Source organism: Dryobates pubescens, chromosome 10 (assembly GCF_014839835.1).
Source record: "Dryobates pubescens isolate bDryPub1 chromosome 10, bDryPub1.pri, whole genome shotgun sequence".
NCBI classification, from domain to species: domain Eukaryota; kingdom Metazoa; phylum Chordata; class Aves; order Piciformes; family Picidae; genus Dryobates; species Dryobates pubescens.
The window spans coordinates 23,574,025-23,594,902 of NC_071621.1; the positions used below are offsets into that span (position 1 = coordinate 23,574,025).

At 42.8% G+C, this 20,878-nt stretch overlaps 1 protein-coding gene across 3 annotated transcripts in view; it reads right to left on the reverse strand.

Moving 5' to 3' along the window:
* The window catches only part of CDK8 (cyclin dependent kinase 8), an 80,634-nt gene extending 64,740 nt beyond the window's left edge, over nt 1-15,894 (reverse strand). For 2 of the 3 annotated variants that reach the window (XM_054164648.1, XM_054164647.1), the window contains exon 1: nt 15,452-15,893. In XM_054164648.1, coding sequence (XP_054020623.1) covers nt 15,452-15,579 — 128 coding nt within the window. In that variant the 5' untranslated portion in view covers nt 15,580-15,893. Of the gene's footprint in view, nt 1-15,451 lie in introns of all 3 variants that reach the window. The other variant, XM_054164649.1, reaches the window with a different exon arrangement.
* Between the last annotated feature and the right edge of the window lie 4,984 nt (nt 15,895-20,878).

The following is a 20,878-nucleotide window of genomic DNA, read 5'->3' on the forward strand; positions in this document are numbered from 1 at the left end:
AAGTAATCTCAATATTTGCACTACTTCAGAAAGCACAAGCTGCATAAAGACAGCTCAGCATTTCAAAGCATCTGTTCTGAAAAGCAAACAAAAAGGGCTAAAGCACTGGTCTAAACCTCAGAAAACCATTCTTTCATTGGGTAACTTCTATTTTTGGTACATTTCTGTTCAGTAGTCAGATCTGTGACATTATTGGGTTTACATGGAGGAAACAACATATTTGTTGCTTTTAAAACACTTTTATGATGAGAAGACAATTTTAAGTCACAGAGTTGCCCAACAGTCACAAGCACACTACTATAGGCACTACAGGATCACAGAGGATATTTTCTTCTTGAATAGCCCTTATGTTTTATAAATCTACCCAGTCACTGAGTAAACTGTTTCCTATCTTCCCAGTGACACTCAGGATTCTAGAGACTTTCCCTCTCTCTGTGTCACAGACAGAAGAGCTCTTGTCTATGGGAGCAACATAGCTCCACATTTGAGTATCCTTGTTAGTCCTCCTTAGATCTATTACACCCTGCCCAGGATGAAAGGATTAGAAGCACCTGCAATACTGGAAATAGGATTTACAGTAATAACGACAAGACAGTGTGTTTTGTTCTCCACTCCACTGCTGGTAAGTCTTGTGATTCCCACTGCACTTCAGCAATTACTTGCACAGAGTTGGCACTTCCACAAAACCATTATTATAAACTCCCAAACCTTTTTCTTATAAAATAATAAATTCAGAGGCTATTGTTGTGTGCGTAAAGAAAGGACCATACACATCACATCAGTGAGTATGAGATATTGTTAGAGAACAACTTTGTGATATTGAGGGCAAAGCCTTCACAATCGGTCCTTGCCTTCACTATTGCAAGCAACACTCACTCATCAGCAAAGCTACTTAGCAATGATTGATAAATGATTCCCAGACAAAAACCTTTGAGCAACTGATTCCCAAGTACCACCACTACAGACCTCTGACCAGTAATTTGCATCTCTAGCTTCACTATCCAGAAAAGGACCATCTCTAACTTGAGCTTAAGTCTTGGACAGGAGACTTGACAAAATGCCTTTTGGAAATCCGGACAGATGACATCAACTATACTGCCGTAACCTGTACGTTAACTCTATCACAGGATTTTAGTGGTCTTAGGAGGCATTTAATGTGTTGAGCTCTCTGCTCTTGGCTCAGCTTACTAGTTAGTTTCCACATTTGAAAACAACCCTTTATAAAACTGGAAAGGAGCAGTGGTGACATCAGAAGACAGGACTGAAACAATTCAAAGCACTGGATTATACTTTCTGGTAAGTCATTTGCTTATTTCATTCTTAAAACTCCTTCAGATGTGGAAACATCTCATCTTGATGACTGACTGCTCTTGTTTGTTCTAAAGACCACTTCCCCAAAGACTGCAATTTAAGACATCCCCTGATACATTCCTTGATCTCCAGTTCTTTACATTCTTTCAGAACGTACAGATGAAACCAAAGCTTTTCTCCTGCTGTCCTTTGATAACAGTCCTTTCATAGGTCAGTGGTGTCCTGATTCTACAGAGAGCATTATACTACTGATGCATCACAAGAGAGACAGAAAAGGGAACATAAATTTCATAACCTTCTCAAGTAGTTTCTCAAGGTTGGGGAAGCTTGTGTGTGGTTTCGAGGGCTTATATAGGGACAGGTTACTAGGGATGCTTTCAATTTAGTTTTAAACTCAGCCTCCCACAACTTACCTTCTATTTCCATATTCATCATTCATAGAAGACTTATTTTTCCAAAGAACATATCATCCCCCCAAAGCTTTTCCCCTACTCCATTATTTCACCATCTCACATTTTTGTAACTGATGGTTTTACAGAGTGTCTTGATGAGCCATACAGACTTATTGAGTGCCCAGCAAAGCTTCAAAAATGGTTCCCAAACAGCAATGTTTCACCTCCTTGGCTCTCTCTCTTTTCAAGAAGCTATTCTCCTCACATCACCACTCCACTTTTTATTCCTGCAACTAAAGTTAAGCACTAATTCAAGCATATTTCTTAACCTTGTATGGATTCAGCATCCCTCCAGGAAAAAAAGAACAAACCATGTTTATCACAGGCAGGCTCAGACTGTAGTCTGAATCCTACTGTAGACCAAGTTTTGAGTCGATTCTTCTGCTTGCTGTTCACTGGTCCGAAGTTTTGCCTTCACATCCCTTCCTGATAAGAGCATCCACCTAAACAAAATGAGGCTAACAAGCCATTCATTGCTGTATTTTCTGCTTTGCAACCTCACTGATTTCATACAGTCAGACAGATGGAAATGCAGTCTTAATGCTCTTTTCCCCCACCTTACATGTGCCTGGAATTCTACCCATAGAGCTTTCAGTGTTGCAATAGCTACTCTTTTCTTGGGTCCTTCAGTATCTGACACTCATCTGGCAGAGTCATATAAGCTCCCAGTTGAGCTTTTATAAAATTGAACTAACAGTGAATGGCACTGTTAGCACATTCACTTGTGAGGAGTTGTTTTGTTCAACCCTGCTTAAACAGGATTGACCATCATCCCAAAAAAAGAAAAAAAGAAAGCTTAAATGGCAAGCAGTTCAGGTTCAAAAAGGGAGGTAAGATTCAAATTACACTTCAGGACAAATTTGCTGCCTTCCTGTCTTGAAGTTCACTCAGGTAGAGCTTGAGCTTGCTCCAGTTGCTTTTGTTATTCTCCATGCCTTGAACAACAGCTCTGTGGGAACAACACAATTGATGAAACCTGACTTTCCAAGGCTTCGTTGTGGGATTATCCAGTGTCTGAAAGCAAACTGCAATTGAAAGTACACCTGCAACAAGGTCCCCCTTCACATGGTACAGCTATGCCTCCCCCAGAAAACACATCCTGGACAGAAACACAAGGTAGAATCAGGGGTTTGTTGTAATTTGTATTCCAAGTTCTGAGCTGCACATATTATTCACAGCAATGAATTGAGTCTTCTTTTTTAGTGCAACTCTCAAGTGTCCTTTATTCAAATGTCAACATCTTGTATGCAAGGTGTTACAAGCACACAGCACATAGCTTTCACAGTAAAACAGGCAGATTGTTTCGGTGACCTTTAGCTGTGTTCTTCCCTGTTAGCAAAATGTGCATTCTTTTCCATGATTAATTTCAATTTTTGATGTTTAGGATATCATCTGTAGTTGAGACAAATCACTGTGTTCTCCTGAACATTCTGTCCTATAAAGAAAGTATCTGCAGCTTTAATCCTGGCTTATAGCTCTTTCCTGCAAGTTCTAAACACAGTACATTTTGCCATACCACCACTTAACATCAAGGTAGTTAAGACACTTGAATAGAAACTGTTGTCTAAACGGCAGTATTTGTGCAAGTATTGCATGCAATTTTACAAGAACTCTTTCATGCCTCAGTCTTCACATGCTTAAGTCAGTCTTTCACTAGGATACACAAAAACACATGCAACAGGGCAAAATCAGTATGATTGTCTGTAAAAAAGTCATAATATTAAGTTGTCCATTCAGGATCTTTTTAATATAAGCTAAGGACTTGATATGCTTCTGTACAAAATTCAATATAGTTATTCAAAGAGCTATTTCTCAAATGAGAAGCCTGAAACACACGAAAAATAGCAACTAGTGCACAAGTGGCCTTGTACCTACCAAAAAATTGTAGCTATGAATAAAGCTATGCTGTAATCCCAAATGTGCCATTATGGGGGCTTGACAAGGTCTCAGAAACCATTTGTTGAGTCTCACAGGACACAAGAGAGAACAGCAGGCCAGCCAGCCAGAACACAAAACCCTCTTGAATGGTTATCAGCCTGCACGTAGCAGTAACATGCAGCGTTACTTGCCAAGCACTCAAAGCAAAGATGGGGGCAGTGGGAGGGAGAAGAGCATGAGTTAGAGCACTGATGGGATGAAGCCTGAAACTGAAACTTTATACCTGTTCAAACAGAAGCTGCTCAGCTCTACACTCAAGGCTGCTTTAGAGTGGAAGGATATCAGAAAGAAAGCAAGCCTTTTATTATAGCAGCAAAGTTCAGAATCTTGATGTTCCTGACCCAGCTTTATTACTTTTCTTGAACAAATGGACAAATTTTGTCTGAACCCAACTTTAAAGAGCATTTCTACGACTTAGATGAACAGAGGAGGGGGACCTGATTAACATCATCTACAAAGTCAGGCTCCACAATTCCAAATATTTTATAATATTACAAAACAGACTGCTGGCTTACTTTGTTAATACTTTAAACAAACATAAAAGAGAAAGCCAATTATATATTGATTAAACATAATCTTCGTGGGCCTACTCAGTTTCAAAATGAGATTTTTCCATGAGGTCAGCGTGGGCCCCGTTGTCATGGGCATTCCCTTAGCATTGGCTCATGAAGATCTGGCAGCTCCTCTTCCCCAAACACATGCCCAGAAAGCACATCTCCACCTCAGATCTGAGCTGATCCAATTGAAAATAATTCATGGCATCAGACTGGCAGAAGACAGGGAAATTATTACTTTTGCACAACATGTTGTTTGCCTCATCCTAGGAGGCAGCCCTAGCTGCATGTATGCTTCCAATGTGAATTGGCATTTAGTGGATAATTACACAATACAGCAAAGCACCTTTGTGAGGAAAAAAAATACATTTAAATCAAGTTTCACAAATGCCATTGCTTACACAACTATGGTGTAAGCTACAGAAAATTACAACCACAACTAGTGCAGCCTGTGACTTGAAGACAGCAAGACTGATAGGATTAAGGCAGACAGTATCTTTACAAATGAAGAGTTGGCTAGAGGAAGTTGAGATAACAAAGAAAGAACCAGATCATCCACCTTTGTCAATGTTACATGGAAATCACAAAGAGCCTCTGCACGTACCTCACCAGGGCTCTTGCTGTAAATCAGCAGGGTGTTCCCCAAAGATAGCAGACACTGAAATCAGCCTTAACTTCTGAACTTTTAGGACAGCAGGCAGGCTTAATAGGCTGCTGAATATGACATTCTCCCCCCAGAGACGTGAAGAACCTAATTTAAATGAACATACAATGTATGATGCAGGGGGTTACGTGTAAAGGCAGACATGTATTGGGCAGATCGGGAAGACCATAAATTCCAAGTACCTCAGCCCATGGGGTAAAGGAGAGAGACGCTTGCATCCAGGAATCTAGGATAAAATAGCAGCTGTGCCTTCCAGCAATTTGAGAAATTCCATTGGGATTATTAGCCCATGGATTCTCCCCTTATTTGAATAAAGCTTTATGGGATTCCTGTCTCCGTTGTGAACATGAACCTCTAGCAACGGACCAATTTTCCTTACAAGACCATCTTCAATTTTCCAGCATCTCTAAAGCAGCTAATACCTCAGATCTCTTCATACAAGGGCTCTGTACAGCCACACAATCATTTGGAGTTTAAAAGTTTTCAGAAGTAGAAAGGTTGTAGAAAGGTTATCAAGTAGGTGTAGCTATGAAATTAATATTCTCATCATTTTTTCATTATGGTCAAGATATTTCTGATGGTTCTGCAGAAATATTTGAATGCTGTGTTTTTCCATTGCAAAGTTACCACATGTAGACAACACAAACAATATTTTTTTTTAAATCAACAAAAAGGTTAAGAACTATACATCTAGATAGTCATCCACTATGGGATATTCTTTTAGAATCTGAAAAAAAGCCAGAAAAGGTCCTGTGCAAGCATGGAAGGTGTCAAAGCCTCATTACACCCACCCCTTAAACTAAGGGAGCTACCACCACCATCTAAAATCTGCTTTCAACCCGTTTGCTGAAGAACAGTGTTACTTAGCAGAAGTAGTTTGTTTCAAATGCACAAAACTAGATTCATCTTTTAATGCTACCATTTTATTCCTGCTCTCAGACATAATGGGCTTCTTCCAGGCCAGGTCTACTAGGGTTTTTCCATAGTTTCTATCAGGATCCTCAAGCCTCAGTGCCAGAAACAAAAGCTGCAAGATCTGTTCTCCTAGCCGAGGAGACCTCCACAACCCAGTTTCCTGACTTATCTCTCTCCCCCTGCTCATTCCCTGAGACAGAAACACAATTCTACTGTACACTCATCACTGATGTCAGTCCCAGAAAAGCTTCCAATTCTGTAGTTTTTCTCCCTGTGTCCAGACTGCTTGGTAACACAACCAAGAATCCACTATCCTAGTCTACACAGTCTAGCTGCACAGACAGGTGCTTTCCCATGCAGATACCATCCCAAGCTCTGAGCTCCTGAAACCTGCAGCACTTCCCAGCCACTTCCACCTCCTCACTCATTTGCCCCTGAAAACGTGTAGTTTCAGGTTCATCTGCTCTTCTTGAGCAACAGATGGCCTACAGCATCCACCACTTCTTTCATTGTGCCCAACTGCACATACTCTGCGCTGCCATCCCTGCAGCACACAGCATTGCTTCTAGCATGCCAGTAGACATCTTGGCATCTATGGACAGCTCATACTTGTCTCTCTCCTCCACCATTTATTTGCAGTGCATAATATCACCCCCAAGTCCACTCTTCTAGATACTGTTGATGATTACATGCAGTCTTCATGTGGATGGGCAAGGAAACAGACCAGTCTCTTCTGCCCTGAAGTTCCCTCTGAATTTTTCACAAGTTTGTGGACACAAACAGGATCTAAAACCCCATGATTCATTCCTCAGTGACTGAAAAAATGCAACATGATAGTTCCTGGCATACTGCAGCAGTCTATCAAAAAAGCTCTTGCTTACTGAAAAGCACAGGCATAAAAGCCCATTTTCACCACATACAACTTGCTTCCTTCTTGACATTTTGCAATCATTCATGCTTACCAACTACTTCCATTTTATTCTTTTCATATTCAGTTACATATTAGCTTAATGTGTTCAAAAACTAGGATGGCATTAGAGTTGAAAGGAAACTTAATTAGTCTGCCACTTTTGTTGTAAATATTGTGACTTCTTTTTTCCACTCTCCAAACAGAAGACACTACCAGATCATGCAGTTATTTATGATCCTCCCTGGACTCGCCCACCATCAGCATACTCTACATGAGCATCACTGCAACAACCAATTTCTGCTGCTTCCAAGGCAGCTTTCCATGAAAGGAAGCTAGAAGTCCACCTATCACTGCTGTCATGGACTCTCACAGAAAAATTCCGAATAACATCACACTTCAAAAGGATGAAAGGATTATCCTCTGGATTCAAAACCAGAGCCAAGACTGAAAGACAGGCTGCACAGCAAAAAATATAGACACGGCAAACATTTACCAAGAAAGCGGTAAAGACTGAAGAGAATGCACATTTTGTCAGCAGAGAACAAGAGAGACCCTGTGAATCACATGAGGTGTCTCTTTTCAGGGCTGGAGCCCAGTATTTCTGCTAAAGAAAGGATATTGGTTGCCAGTTGCTAGGACCAATATGATTCTGCTTTCCAGTTCTCACTAATTATCATGTTTAAATTCAAATAAAAAAAGATGAAAGGAGACTGTACCCTTCTGGAACTGGACTTACAATTAACAGCATCAACCAGAGGTGGGAAGACACAGCCCACGCCAGCAGCCTCTGCACTGCCTTGCATGCTCAGTTCATTACAGCAGCCCAGCCTCCATCCCACATAATCACAACTCCACCATAGAGGTCCATAGAGGGAAGAAAGAATCCTGTGCCCAAGAATGTTGTCAGGGAAAGCAAAAAGCAGTATGCTGTTTAGAAGACACTGCTACACAGACATCTGCAACCAATGCCTGACTCATTGTTCCACTACTTGTCTATGGAAAACTGTTTGAGTGGAGGATGAAGCATCCTGATCTTAAGTGGCTATTCTGGACGATTCATTTCTACCACCATTTCAGGTACATCACTGAATGGCTTGCAAGAAAACAAACCAACCAACCAACAACACAAACCAGATTTTGATACAGTAGCACACCACCACCTCCTCCCTAGAGGTGGTCAAGGCCAGGCGGGATGGAGGTGTTCAAGAGGGGACTGGACGTGGCACTTGGTGCCATGGTTTAGTCATGTGTGACGGGTTGGACTCTATCTTTGAGGTCTCTTCCAACCTTGGTGATTCTGTGATGAGGCTTTGAGTATTCTGGTCTAGTGGAGGGTGTTCCTAACAATGCCAAAGGAGTAGGAACTAGATCTTCAAGGTCCCTCCCAACCCAAACCATTCTATGAATCTAACAATCACCTCTTCCTGCCCAAATGGACACATCTGGACTGTAACTCATTATTAAGAAACAAGATTTTTCAGTTTCTGCTACAGCTCCATTGTTTCACAGTTTTTTATTAAAATAATTTTTTAACATTTCAGAAATATTGCTAAAAAAGATGAATCAAAGAGTACCCAAGAACTAAACATACTGCTTAACCACCATTTGGCCAAAAGCAACATTCCCTGATCATGTACACGATCTCTGTAATTAGCACCCTCCAAAACTACCCTGCTCCCTCATGAGAAACTAAGCACAGCAGCACACACCCTTGTTATTTACATATATTATTCAAATTAATAAACCTAGAATAAAAGCAGATACAAATCTTCAGTGTTTTGCAAGAGTATTCTCACACCTTCCTTCTCTGCACTTGTCAAAAGCTTCAGGTAGGAATGAGACACCTCACCTTTGCCTGAGGCTATGAAAATAAATGAACACATCTATGACAAGATAACACAAGTTCACAGTACATAAAGTTCAAGGGCCACAGAAGGACTCACTCCACTGCATGCCCTTAAAAACCTACAAAGCTTGGATCCACGTAACCACATTAGAGGGGAAGGAAGCAGCTGCAAAGACAGTTTATGAGTGGTTTACCAGAAAAATGAAGGAGCACAAGACATCATGCAATACAGCATGCATACCACGTTATGAAGATAATTAGAACTTCCTAACTGCTATGGTAATGGATCCAAGAAAGACTCAGGGCATATAATTTTAAAAGATAACACCACATACTACCTAAATAAAGTCTGTGGCATTTAGAAATTCCACACACTGTAAACAGGAGTCAGAAGCCAAAGGCTTGTATGACAACTCTGCAGCTCTCACCTCAGGTCTATGAAACAGGGAGCAATTGTCTGACAGTGAAAACTTGACAGCATGATCTTCACAGTACAACTCCTGCAAAGGCTCTGTCCAGAACTAATCAAGAAGCTGTTAAATCAGATCTGTTCTTTTGCTTCTTGACAAGTAAAATTTCTCACTGGATGCATTATCTCTGTTTGTGACACTCCCAAACTCAATGTACATCTTGCTAACAATCCGTCTGATGTAAGTACTAATGAAATAAGCTATGACCCGACATAACTTCAACAGCATGTACCCACAAGACAAACGAAAACTTACCTGATCACCTTAAAAAGGGTCAAGTGTTAAAATAAAAAGTTTTTTGAAAAACAACACCCAAAAAGCCAGCCCAAAATTGCTAAACAAAGGTGGGCTCTTCTGCATGCACTGCTAATGCAACGGAGATACCGACAACCAGTATGATCGAGTATTGTTCCTTTATTGTTCCAGTATTGTAGGACTATAGTGCAAGCATAGTCGAGCACAGTAAAGCAAAGAAGAAGAAAGGAAAGGAAAGTGCATATCAGGGGAACTTTTACAACTTATATAAACTCGGAGAGCCTTGTTGGCATAGCTTCATTGGCTCCCATGAGTGACCACACATCGCACTATTATAGATTGGTCCAACTACTAATGACACGCAAGGTTGTTGATGCAGGTGCGTGTCCTGTTGTTCCCAGATAACTTTCTGTGTTTATAGCTACCAGTGTCCTGCTTTAGTTACATGCTGCAGGCACAGCACTGTTTTGCTACACTGCTAGCTGTTTCTGCACTTATGCTGAGCATGGCCTACCACCATGTCAGGCTCTAGGCCTACACTGCCAGATTGCTCACACTGCTCGTCGCTGGCATTGCCACGCACTGCAGTACTTGATCCCATCTCTAACAGAGCAGTCCAGATTCTAAAGCAGAGGAACACTCAAGTTAACAAAAGTTAATCAGAAGCAATGGGGTTTGATAACATTACAGAAGAGACAGTAGGCTCTTGACTTATCTTTTTCCTTTGACAACAGGTTATGCAGTTTATCTATGTTGCATCAATATATCTCCTTATCGTTCAAAAAAACCCATCCGTGTCCTCCCCTGAAACAAGAATAGCACCAGCATCTTATACAGTAATGAATGGTTTGGATAACGTATTCAAGTTAGACATATTCTACCTTGTTGGTGGTTTTTTTTAACTCCAAGTGAAATATCACCAATCTCTTCTCAAAAATTTTTCTGTAAAGAGAACTTGAAAAGCATATTGCAAGATGATGATGATTCTAAGGAGTGAATGTAACATACCATATGAGACATTAAGCAAACCAGTAGTTTACAGGACACCCACTAGTTTTCCACCATCCTGTTTGTTACACAAGTCGCACAGATCCTCAAGGAAAAACACAGATAGAGATTTGACTGCTTGGAGCACTCATGGAAAAGTCCAGTACATTATGTATTTTCACTGTTTCAATTACAACATGTCAGTCTGTCCAAATGAAAGAATGTGTCTCTCCACTACACTTACAACACAGAACTACAATAGCTGACATTCAAAAAATAAGATTTGAAAAATAATAACAAAAAAATCTGCACTTGTGTTTGGGGTCTACATCACCTCTCAGTTCCACAGTGACTAGGAGAGCACTGACTGACTTACTACTGGATCCCCACCAGAGATTAAGAAAAGCTCCCAATAAAGCATTGGGGGACATTACTAGAGTTTGAAATCTTCAATTCTGTCATTTTTTTTGGTTGTTGTTATTAAAAAGTTAGATGTTTTCAATAGTTTCTTCTTCTGATCCAAACCACATTCAATAAACAGGGAAAGTGAACATTTGGAAACACTCCAAATTGCTACTGAAACAGACAGCCTTCCTCCACAGAACAGGCTTTCCTCTCAGATATCCAACCCTAGTTGTATCAAAACCAGAAGGAGAGTGAACAAAAGAAAGCAGTGCAAGAGCAATCCAATTAAAACCACACACTGCTTAGACATCAGCAGTACATCAGCAGCACATGCTGCCAGCTCCATGAGAGCATGTACCTGGTATGCTGCACTAGCTGGGCAACAGGGCTAGCACGAGCAGCCCCTAGTGTACTGCCACCTCAGTCTGCCCATACCTGGCACTTGGTTGCTAGTGAGCTTTGAAGGTGCTTAATCACTTAATTAAATAAAACAATTACAAGTCCAATCTGTATGTTATCCCAACACAGTAAGAACCGATGGCGTATTTTCCAAGCCCAGCATAAGTCCAATAGGTAGGGTTTGTATCTGGACTAAGCAATGTTCCTGAGGAACTTCTATGCTGGAAATAGACATTTTCAAGAGCAAATAAAATTAAAACCCACCACCACATCTATCATACTGCCACTAGAGATGAGCAACAGTTTCTTTATCTGAAGACTGATGCTGAACACGCCATGCTGCTGTGTCCTCTTCCCAGTGGCCGCAATTAGAGTCAATTGCCACCTTGTACATAGAATAAACCAGGTTGGAAGAGACCTTCAAGATCATCACGTCCAACCCATCAACCAATCCAACCCACCTAATCAACTAACCCATGGCAACAAGCACCCCATCAAGTCTCCTCCTCAACACCTTCAATGATGGCAACTCCACCACCTCCCCCGGCAGCCCATTCCAATGGGCAATCACTCTCTCTGTATAGAACTTCTTCCTAACATCCAACCTAAACCTCCCCTGGCACAGCCTGAGACTGTGTCTTCTTGTTCTGATGCTGGCTGCCTGAGAGAAGAGACCAACCTCTGCCTGTCTACAACCTCCCTTAAGGTAGTTGTAGAGAGTAATAAGGGCACCCCTGAGTGTCCTCCTCTCCAGGCTAAGCAACCCCAGCTCCCTCAGCCTCTCCTCATAGGGCTTGTGTTCCAAACCCCTCACCAGCTTTGTTGCCCTTCTCTGGACTCGTTCCAGCAAGTCAACATCCTTCCTAAACTGAGGGGCCCAGAACTGGACACAGTACTCAAGGTGCGGCCTAACCAGTGCAGCGTACAGGGGCAGAATGACCTCCCTGCTCCTGCTGGCCACACTGTTCCTGATGCAGGCCAGGATGCCATCGGCCCTCTTGGCTGCCTGGGCACACTGCAGGCTCATGTTCAGCCTACCATCGACCAGCACCCCCAGGTCCCTCTCCACCTGGCTGCTCTCCAGCCACACTGACCCCAGCCTGTAGCTCTGCATGGGGTTGCTGTGGCCAGTGTGCAGAACCCGGCACTTGGATGTGTTAAATCTCATGCCGTTGGACTCTGCCCTTCCAGCTATAAATTTTGTTCTACAGCCCACTGCAGATACTGCACTGATGAAAAGACAACACCATTCAATTAAAAAAACCCCAACAAATAAAAAACACACCACACACTAACAAAAACAACAATGCAAACAAAACCCCCTGGCTGAGGCCACAGACTTAAAAATATGAGGGACTGAAATAAAAACTTAAGACCAGAACACGATTTTGCTGCAGGCAATGCACCAGGTAGAGCTCAGCTGCAATGCTCAACATTGTTACTCAGATGATTTGATGTTCAGCTGGGCCACATTTGGCAGCAAATACGTAAGAAACATCCTTCCTTGATACCTGATGATCCCCTAAGACGTACCAGTCAAGACCCCAAGCCTGGTCTTATGGCAGAGGGCACTGCAGGGCTGGCTTGGGTTTTTTTTGTTGGAGAAGGGAATGAATGCTTGGTTACACCCTTACCAGGTTACTAAAGCACATACCACAGAACATCTCTTTCACTCACCACGATTCTCACTCTACAAAGATTGCTGTAAGACTGTCCTCCAAAACATTCCTGTGTAGTTTTAATGGCATACAATTAACTTCCTACAATTAGAACACGCAGATGCTATCTAGTTTTGAACTGCTATTCCGCACCTCAGAGGCAGCTGTAAAAGCAATTTAAAAAGGTGAAGATTGCAGTCATACCACGAAACACAGTAACTCCTAATACTTTTAGACTAGATTTTTATCATCAAGAGCTTTTGGACATACATTTGCACAAACTGAATTATCAAACTTCAGTTCTTTTGTGTTTTTCTTCTACATCCGTATGTAGATGTCATTTAAGGAAAGGTTGCCCAATTATTTTTAATAAAACATTTGCAGTCCTGAAGCCTATTCTTCAGAGTACTCCAAAAATCATGAGGTATATTAATAAAGTTATGAGATAGGTGCTATTTAAAATATTAATTAGAGTCATGTAATGAAGTTTGGGCTTTTATCTTATACGTTCATGGGGAAAAAAACCTGTGAAAATCAACTGATAACTTCATAAGCAAAGACAGTCTGAACTGTAAAAATACTATGAACAGCTCAAAAAGCAGTTTATTCGTTGACCAGTATGTGCCAGATGCACATCACAGAAACAATGCAAGAATATTTTTATTCAGTATTTGTATATAACAATATGCAAACATTGAGCCGTTCCATACAATCCCCACTGCAGGATATAACATTCATCCATGTATTACTATAGCTTCAGGAAAACTAAATGCAATTACATATTTGCTTTTGCAATTTAATTGACTCCTTTGAATATAAGGATGCAAATGGAACCTTTAACTTCAACCCCAAATCCATCCCTATCAGTTATAATCACGTACGGTAAGTTTCTGTTTTACAGGTTTTAGTGATTGTCCAAGGGCAATCACACAGTATATTTGAAAGAGAATTTCCAGAAAAGTGGAAGGGGAAATGTGCAAATGAAATGTCCCTTTCCCTTCTGCAAAGGGAAGGGAAAGGAATCACTAAATGAACAATAAGGCAAAAAAAACCAAAAGGGAGACGATATACATTGCTCACACTTTTTTGCAAACTCCTATCAAATACCATACCTTGCTTTCTGCCCCCACCAAAAGGACAGAGGATTTAAAATCATACATGCTCAAGAACCAAGAGGAAATTCTACCCTAAAGCCTCCTTTGAGCAACCATGCCTTTTTAAAGCACACAATTCCATTTTTCTGACACTTCTCAAAATGACACTACCGCCAGCAGCTCTAAAAACACAGCAGACTGGTGATTTCACCTAAACTATGTTCGAATACATACTTCCCCAGTGTCACATGTTGAATTCCTTACACACTGCTGCAGTCCAACACGTTCAACAGCTTCCACAGAGCCTAACGCGACCATTGGAGGTGTAGTCAAGTCTTTCAGTACCTCAGTCTGCTTTCTATAGTACAGGTTTCTTTATCGCCTTTGAAACCACAGCTATCTGCATTGGCAGTTAGTACCCACACGCAGAGACTCAAAACAGTTTATTCCCCTTCCTCTCCCAGAAAAACAAAAAAAAAAGATTAAAAAAAAATAATCAGGGGAGATAAGAATTCCTCCTATGAAGGATCCAAATGTAAAATCTGAGAAGAAAAGTAGCTAGCCGACTCCTATTAGTATGCTGAAGTAACAATGCCATAACTAAGGCGTCGGTAGTTTCAGCACAACTGTTCCGTAAGTAATGGTTAAAGCATTTCCAGAATTAAAGCTTATGTAAACAGAATGAGAACGTGCTTCAGCCACAACGGTACACATCCTGCTTTAAAACTTTTCTATTCATCAAATATAAAAATAACACCCAGACTTTTAAAATGCACATTATTTAGGACCTGTTACAAGAAAACCCGTCCCTCTCTTGCTTCTTCTGCTCCCTACTTCCTATTGTTCTGCTATTGAGCAAGTGATGCCATGTCATGGACAAGGGAAGCCTAAATGACAGCAGGCTAGATCTTTCTTCAAAACACTGATGCACAGAAATTAATTTACTCAGGTCTGTACCACGAACTGGCCAAACATGAAGCTCTTTTGTGGCATTCTAAAGCCCCCAAAAGACCAGCAGACTTTGGCTCCCGAAGCAACCGGCAAGGATACCCAAAATGGTGACTACAGGTAATAAATCAGACAAAAAAATCATTATGAAAAAAAAATAATCATCAAACCGTGTTCTGTGAAGCTGATGGTCAGGCTATACATTCTAAGGGGCTAACCATTCATTCACAATGAAAGCTCGTCAACTGTTTTCCTCAGCTACATTTTTTTTCCCCTCTGAAACCAACCCCTACCGGACCCAGACTCCAGTATTACGCTGAGGGGACGGGAACTCTCAGATTAAAACACGCTCAGAGTAACCTACGAGAAACTGAGCAGTCTGGGCGGCGAAACACGGGGGTTAACCGAGCAGAATCGCGGCTACGAGCGAGAGAAGATAAAGCAGGGCCGGAGAAAGGGCGGCATTAACGCGGGGAGACGGGGAACACACAATCCCGCAGGGCAGGAGGCGGCAGGCGCCGGGCAGGGCAGCCGGGACAGGCAGCGGGGGCAGCGGGGAGAGCGGGGGGCGGGGGGGCCGGGAGGGGCCGGCGGAAAGAAGCCGCAGACTAGATGGGGACCGGGAAAGCCCCACTCCTCACTCACCCGTCCTTCCGCTTGGCTTTGTAGACGTGCCCGTAGGTGCCCCTGCCCACCTTGCAGCCCTCGTACTCGAAGAGGTCTTCCACCCGCTCGCGCTCCCCGGTCAGCTTCACCTTGAAGTCATAGTCCATCTTCAGCTGCCGCCTTGATCCGCGCCGCGCCGAGCCGCCCCCGACAACCGCGCACCCCGCCGCGCCCCGCCCCGCCGCGACCGGGCGGCAGCAGCAGCAGCAGCAGCAGGAGGAGGAGGAGGCCCCCGAGCCGCCCCGCGGACCATCCAGGGGCGGGCGGACGGGCGGCGGCAGCGGGGCTGCTCCTTTCCCTCGCGAGCCCCGTTCTCCGGCTGCTCCCTCCCCGCCCCGCCAGCTAGCGGCACAACCGCCGGTTTCCCAGGCGGAATACGGCGGCCGCGCCTGGCCGCACTGCCGCAAAGAAACGTCGCAAACCACGGGCACCTCCCCGACCCCGGGCGCGGCGGGCAGCACACCACGTGGAAGGCGGCGGGCTGAGACCTCCGCCAGAGCCCCGCCCCCCGCGCGGCCCGGCATGCCTTGGGGCCGCCGCAGCACTCTGGAAGATGTAGTTCGAGCGAGAGGGAGGCGTGGAGCGCGGCGCTCTGCGGTGCATGCCGGGAGTTGTAGTCTTCAGCCGGTGAGGTGACGCGTTGCTTGTCGGAAGTTGTGGTCCCTGGCGACACTGCAGGTCGTGGCAGGGCCAGGCACATCTGAGGCTGCAGGGCCCAGTCTGAGCTAACAGGACTGGCAGGGGCTGTACGTGTGGGTATTCCCTGGACCAGGCCTCCTTCACTGGACTGCCTGTACAAGGTGCAACACAGGGCCCTCACCGGGGGCTTGCACTGGATCAGTCCCCTAGGCTGGGCAGCTGGAGCTGCAGTCAGCTGTCATGACAAGCTGCTGCTGTGGTTATGGTGAATATTAGGGTCCGTAGTTTACTCCAGACTGGCAAATGCAGGCAGATAGTAATAGGTCCTTGTCTGCTCTATCTGCCAGACCACCTGTTAGATTCGTTATAAATAGAAAAATTCCATGACTTCAAATGTAGATACAGACAGACTATTAGAGCATCGATGAAACTTCCTTTGCATAGCTGCAGAGACAAATCAGCATCACAGCAGCAGGTATTTAATGCTAAAGGCATTATGTTTAGCAAGTCCCTTGTGTGTGACCAGTAACCAGGCACTTTTCAACTCCTCTCTCTGTCTGACACAGCCATAGTTACCAAACCAACACAAAGCCAGCTGGTCATTTTATAGAATAGTTTGTAAATAAACAAAAGCTACAGCAATCTTTCTAATTACAGCCTAGCTTTTGGCATTTTTAGTAATCATGAACATATGCTTCACATTTCATCTGAGGAATGCAGTGTGGGTAAATAAGTGGGCACTCAAATCCGTATGAGACAAAATATCACAGAATGTGGGGGGTCCTGAAAGGAAAAAAACAAAACAAAACATTTGCTGGAACTGTTTGAAATAATCTCCATTCCAATCTGCAAATCTCAGTTTCCATTTACACATTAAAGTTGATTCCAGAAAATCTGGAACACTGGTGTGCCTGCCTCCTTAACTGGCATCACTCAATTGGACTGATGTCAGATGCCCACAGCTGGACCATTGGTATGTTGCTATGTAGTTGTTAGGGATATTATATATATATTAGATAAATCAGGTGTTACAAAAATATGTACAACTGAGAGAAACAGCAAAAATAAATGTTATTTGCCCAGCAACCCAATCAAATGATATAAGAATACTGCTTAGCAACTCACTATGCCAATCACCCTGAAACAGCTCAGGGGAGCCCAGCATCCCATAAAAAATCAAATGGTCTGGAAGATGCATCCATCTCGTAAAATTCATTCACTTCAGCCCAGAGCAGAACAGTGCAACTCTGCCTTCAAGGATGCTTGCCTTTAGGGGCTTGGAATGGAATGAAGCTGGAGGTGGAGAGATTCAGGCTGGATGTGAGGAGGAAGTTTTTCACCATGAGAGCGGTGAAGCCCTGGAATGGGTTGTCCAGAGAGGTGGTTGAGGCCCCGCCCCTGGACGTGTTTAAGAGCAGGCTGGATGAGGCTCTGGCCAGCCTGATCTAGTGTGGGGTGTCCCTGTCCATGGCAGGGGGGTTGGAACTAGATGATCCTTGTGGTCCCTTCCAACCCTGACTGATACTATGCTTCCAGGGATGGCAGGGATGAAGCTTTCATGGCTGAACCCACCATGTTCAGCACCTCCTGCCTGCTGACAACCCACAGGCTTGTAAGCAAGGAGGAGGAACATAGGAATAATCATTCTTTTGTAACTTTGTGCTCTTCTTTGCATTATTAATCACTCCTCCATGGATGCAATAAATACCCAAGCTCCTTCACACAGATCCAATTATTGCATGGTAATTAATGGATGATTTTAGTCTGTCCTGACCTGCAGGGTATGGAGGAAAAACACTGTCTGGATACAAAAAAACCAAGAGGGCATGAATCAAAACAGGCAAAAAGAAACAAGACTTGTTTTCTGAGGATGTGTGCTACGTTTTTCATGTTTACATAAACTGCTCAGAAAGAATTCCATACTTTGATGAATAAACTCCGAGAAGTCATAACCACAACAGAAGGAACTTTCCTTCTCTTTCAGACTTTGGTCCTTCTGTAAGAACACTTAAAAGTGTGCTTTTCTGCAAATGTTTCTTTCATTATTTTTTCATACCATTTGGATTATATGCCTTCCATGTTGAGCTGTACATTTGCCTCTGCTTCACACTGTTTGCACTTCAGCTGCTTGTATTGCAAGCCACCTTCAGCTTTACCAGTTCAGATGGATGGCCCCCAAGTCATAAGAGATTGGAAACAGAAAGAACACCTTGATCTTTTTAAAGATGAGGAATGAACACTGGCATTTCAAGTCAACTTTTAATTTTGTTCCATGGGAAACTGCATACTTTTCATGCTTTATTCTAAAAAATCTGTCATCATATAATACCATTTCAAGGGAAAAAATATTTTTGGCATCCATTCTTAAAAGGAAAGACATGACTAGGCCATGATCTGCTATTCTTGACTCTTAGGTCCCCACAGTGGCTTTTTAGACTGATAGAATTTCTTATCTTACTGCTTGTTTTGTATACCCTCCTTTCATGCTGTCTCGGAAAATTGGTTTAAAAACTCCATATGCTTAACATGTCCTTCTGAATTTGGCTCTTTGCAGCCTTCCTCTTTGTCTTTTCTTCCCCCAACATGCATGGCTTTCTTTAGCCTATCCTTCTTTTCCAAGTTTGTGTAATTTCTGATGTTTTCTGTACAGACACACTTCTGACATTTTTTCTTTGAAATCACCACATGTGGGAAGAAAACCCAAGCTCTCCATAGGAAAGCAACTGTTACCATGTTAGCACTGATGATGTGCAGAGGGATGGAAACAGTTATTAAAGAGGTATCCTAAGAGGAAAGTACTCAAGGAACGTTCATATCATTAAACATCTCTGATGATTTGGCCATGCAAGCTTGCACAGTTTGAGTATTTTCCAGCCTTGCATGTGGAGATGACCTGAATACATGCAGCATTTAAGATTGTTTACTTAAAGCAGCTAAGTAAAGTATTGTTTCTACAAATAGTTTTGTATGCAAAGCAATGTCTTGTATTTTTTAGCTTTTATTTTGCACATAACTGCACTTCAATATAAAGTTGATCAACAACTATAAAGTTGATCAAACCAGTGATGTGCATGGCATCCTAGATTCTGCAGGAGTGAAAGTTATTAACAATTCAGTTTTTCCACCCCAGATGCTGTAGATCAGGAGAGTTGTGCTTGCAGACAGTGAAACATCTGTTTGCCAGACTCAGGACCACCTACAGTAACTATCACTATGACTGGTTTATGCTCATGAAAATGCCAGAAAATCAACAGTCACATAAACGGAAATAATCACTTCACAATCACTTCACAATAACTCATTGTCTGTGTTCTCTTGATACAAGGCTGTTAGTCTTCATGGGTGCTAGGGTACACTCCTGACCCCCATTTAGCCACTGCCCAACAAGAACTCCCAGCCTTTCCTGCAGGGACAGTTAGTACTGTCTCAGAGGGCTGGTCTTACATGGTGGAATATGCATTTGTCCTCATTAAACTTGGTGAAGTTGCTGATGGCTCACTCCTCCAGTCTGTCCAGGTTCCTCTGAAGCATATCAACTCAATGTCACCACTTTGGTGTCATCTGCATGTATTTAGATATCTTAGTATCAGTCAGGGTGGGAAGGGACCACAAGGATCATCTAGTGCCAACCCCCCTGCCATAGGCAGGGACACCCCACACTAGATCAGGCTGGCCAGAGCCTCATCCAGCCTGCTCTTAAACACCTCCAGGGATGGGGCCTCAACCACCTCTCTGGACAACCCATTCCAGGGCTTCACCACTCTCATGGTGAAAAACTTCCTCCTCACATCCAGCCTGAATCTCCCCACCTCCAGCTTCATTCCATTCCCCCTAGTCCTATAGCTACCTCAGATCCTGAGAAGGCCCTCCCCAGCCTTCTTGTAGGCCCCCTTCAGATACAGGAAGGCCACAATTAGGTCACCTCGGAGCCTTCTCTTCTCCAGACTGAACAGCCCCAACTCCTTCAGTCTGTCCTCATAGGAGAGGTGCTCCAGCCCTCTGATCATCCTCGTGGCCCTTCTCTGGACACGCTCCAGCACATCCATAAACTGATTATGTGGTTCTGCCTTACTTTCATAATATCAAGTAATAAAATATAGTAAAGTTACTTTCTAAAGAACTTAAATGATTTAACAAATGAAAGCCAGGGTTAAAGATTCTCTGGTATTATAAAACATAGTCATTGCCTGCGGTTTGCTGCCCTCCATAGGCTATTGTTATTACAGCTCAATGTATTAACTATGGAAAGTGTTGCAACTGTGCAATAATAATATTCTGGGAAATTTTGTATTTTGTTATTAGCAACAGAGCCTAAAATAAACAAATACTGTACTTAGTTACAATGTATTGCTTTGAAACATGATCACAAAATTCTGCATCGTGGGACAAATCAGTGAAAATAAACTAATTCAGTAGAAGGCTTCATTGTGGAAATATGGATTTTTTTGTCTAAACCATAACTGTAATCTGGGTGAGTAGCCCATATATGGATTGAAAGCAGAGAAAGTAGAGGAAATGTTGTGCTTGACTGTGGAGTAATGATTACTGAAAACAGACTATAAGAGGAAAAGATTTTTAAAATAGGACAAAAAATAATTGCAGTGAAAAAAACGTTTTCAAGGGATCCAGACAATATTTTATATACTCTGACTTTTCTTTTTAAAGTTAATCTTCAGGAAGGACATATTTTTAATTGCTCCAGGCAAAGGAAATCATAATGTGATACTAAAAATTCATACTTTGACAAGGAACATGAATAACAATGAT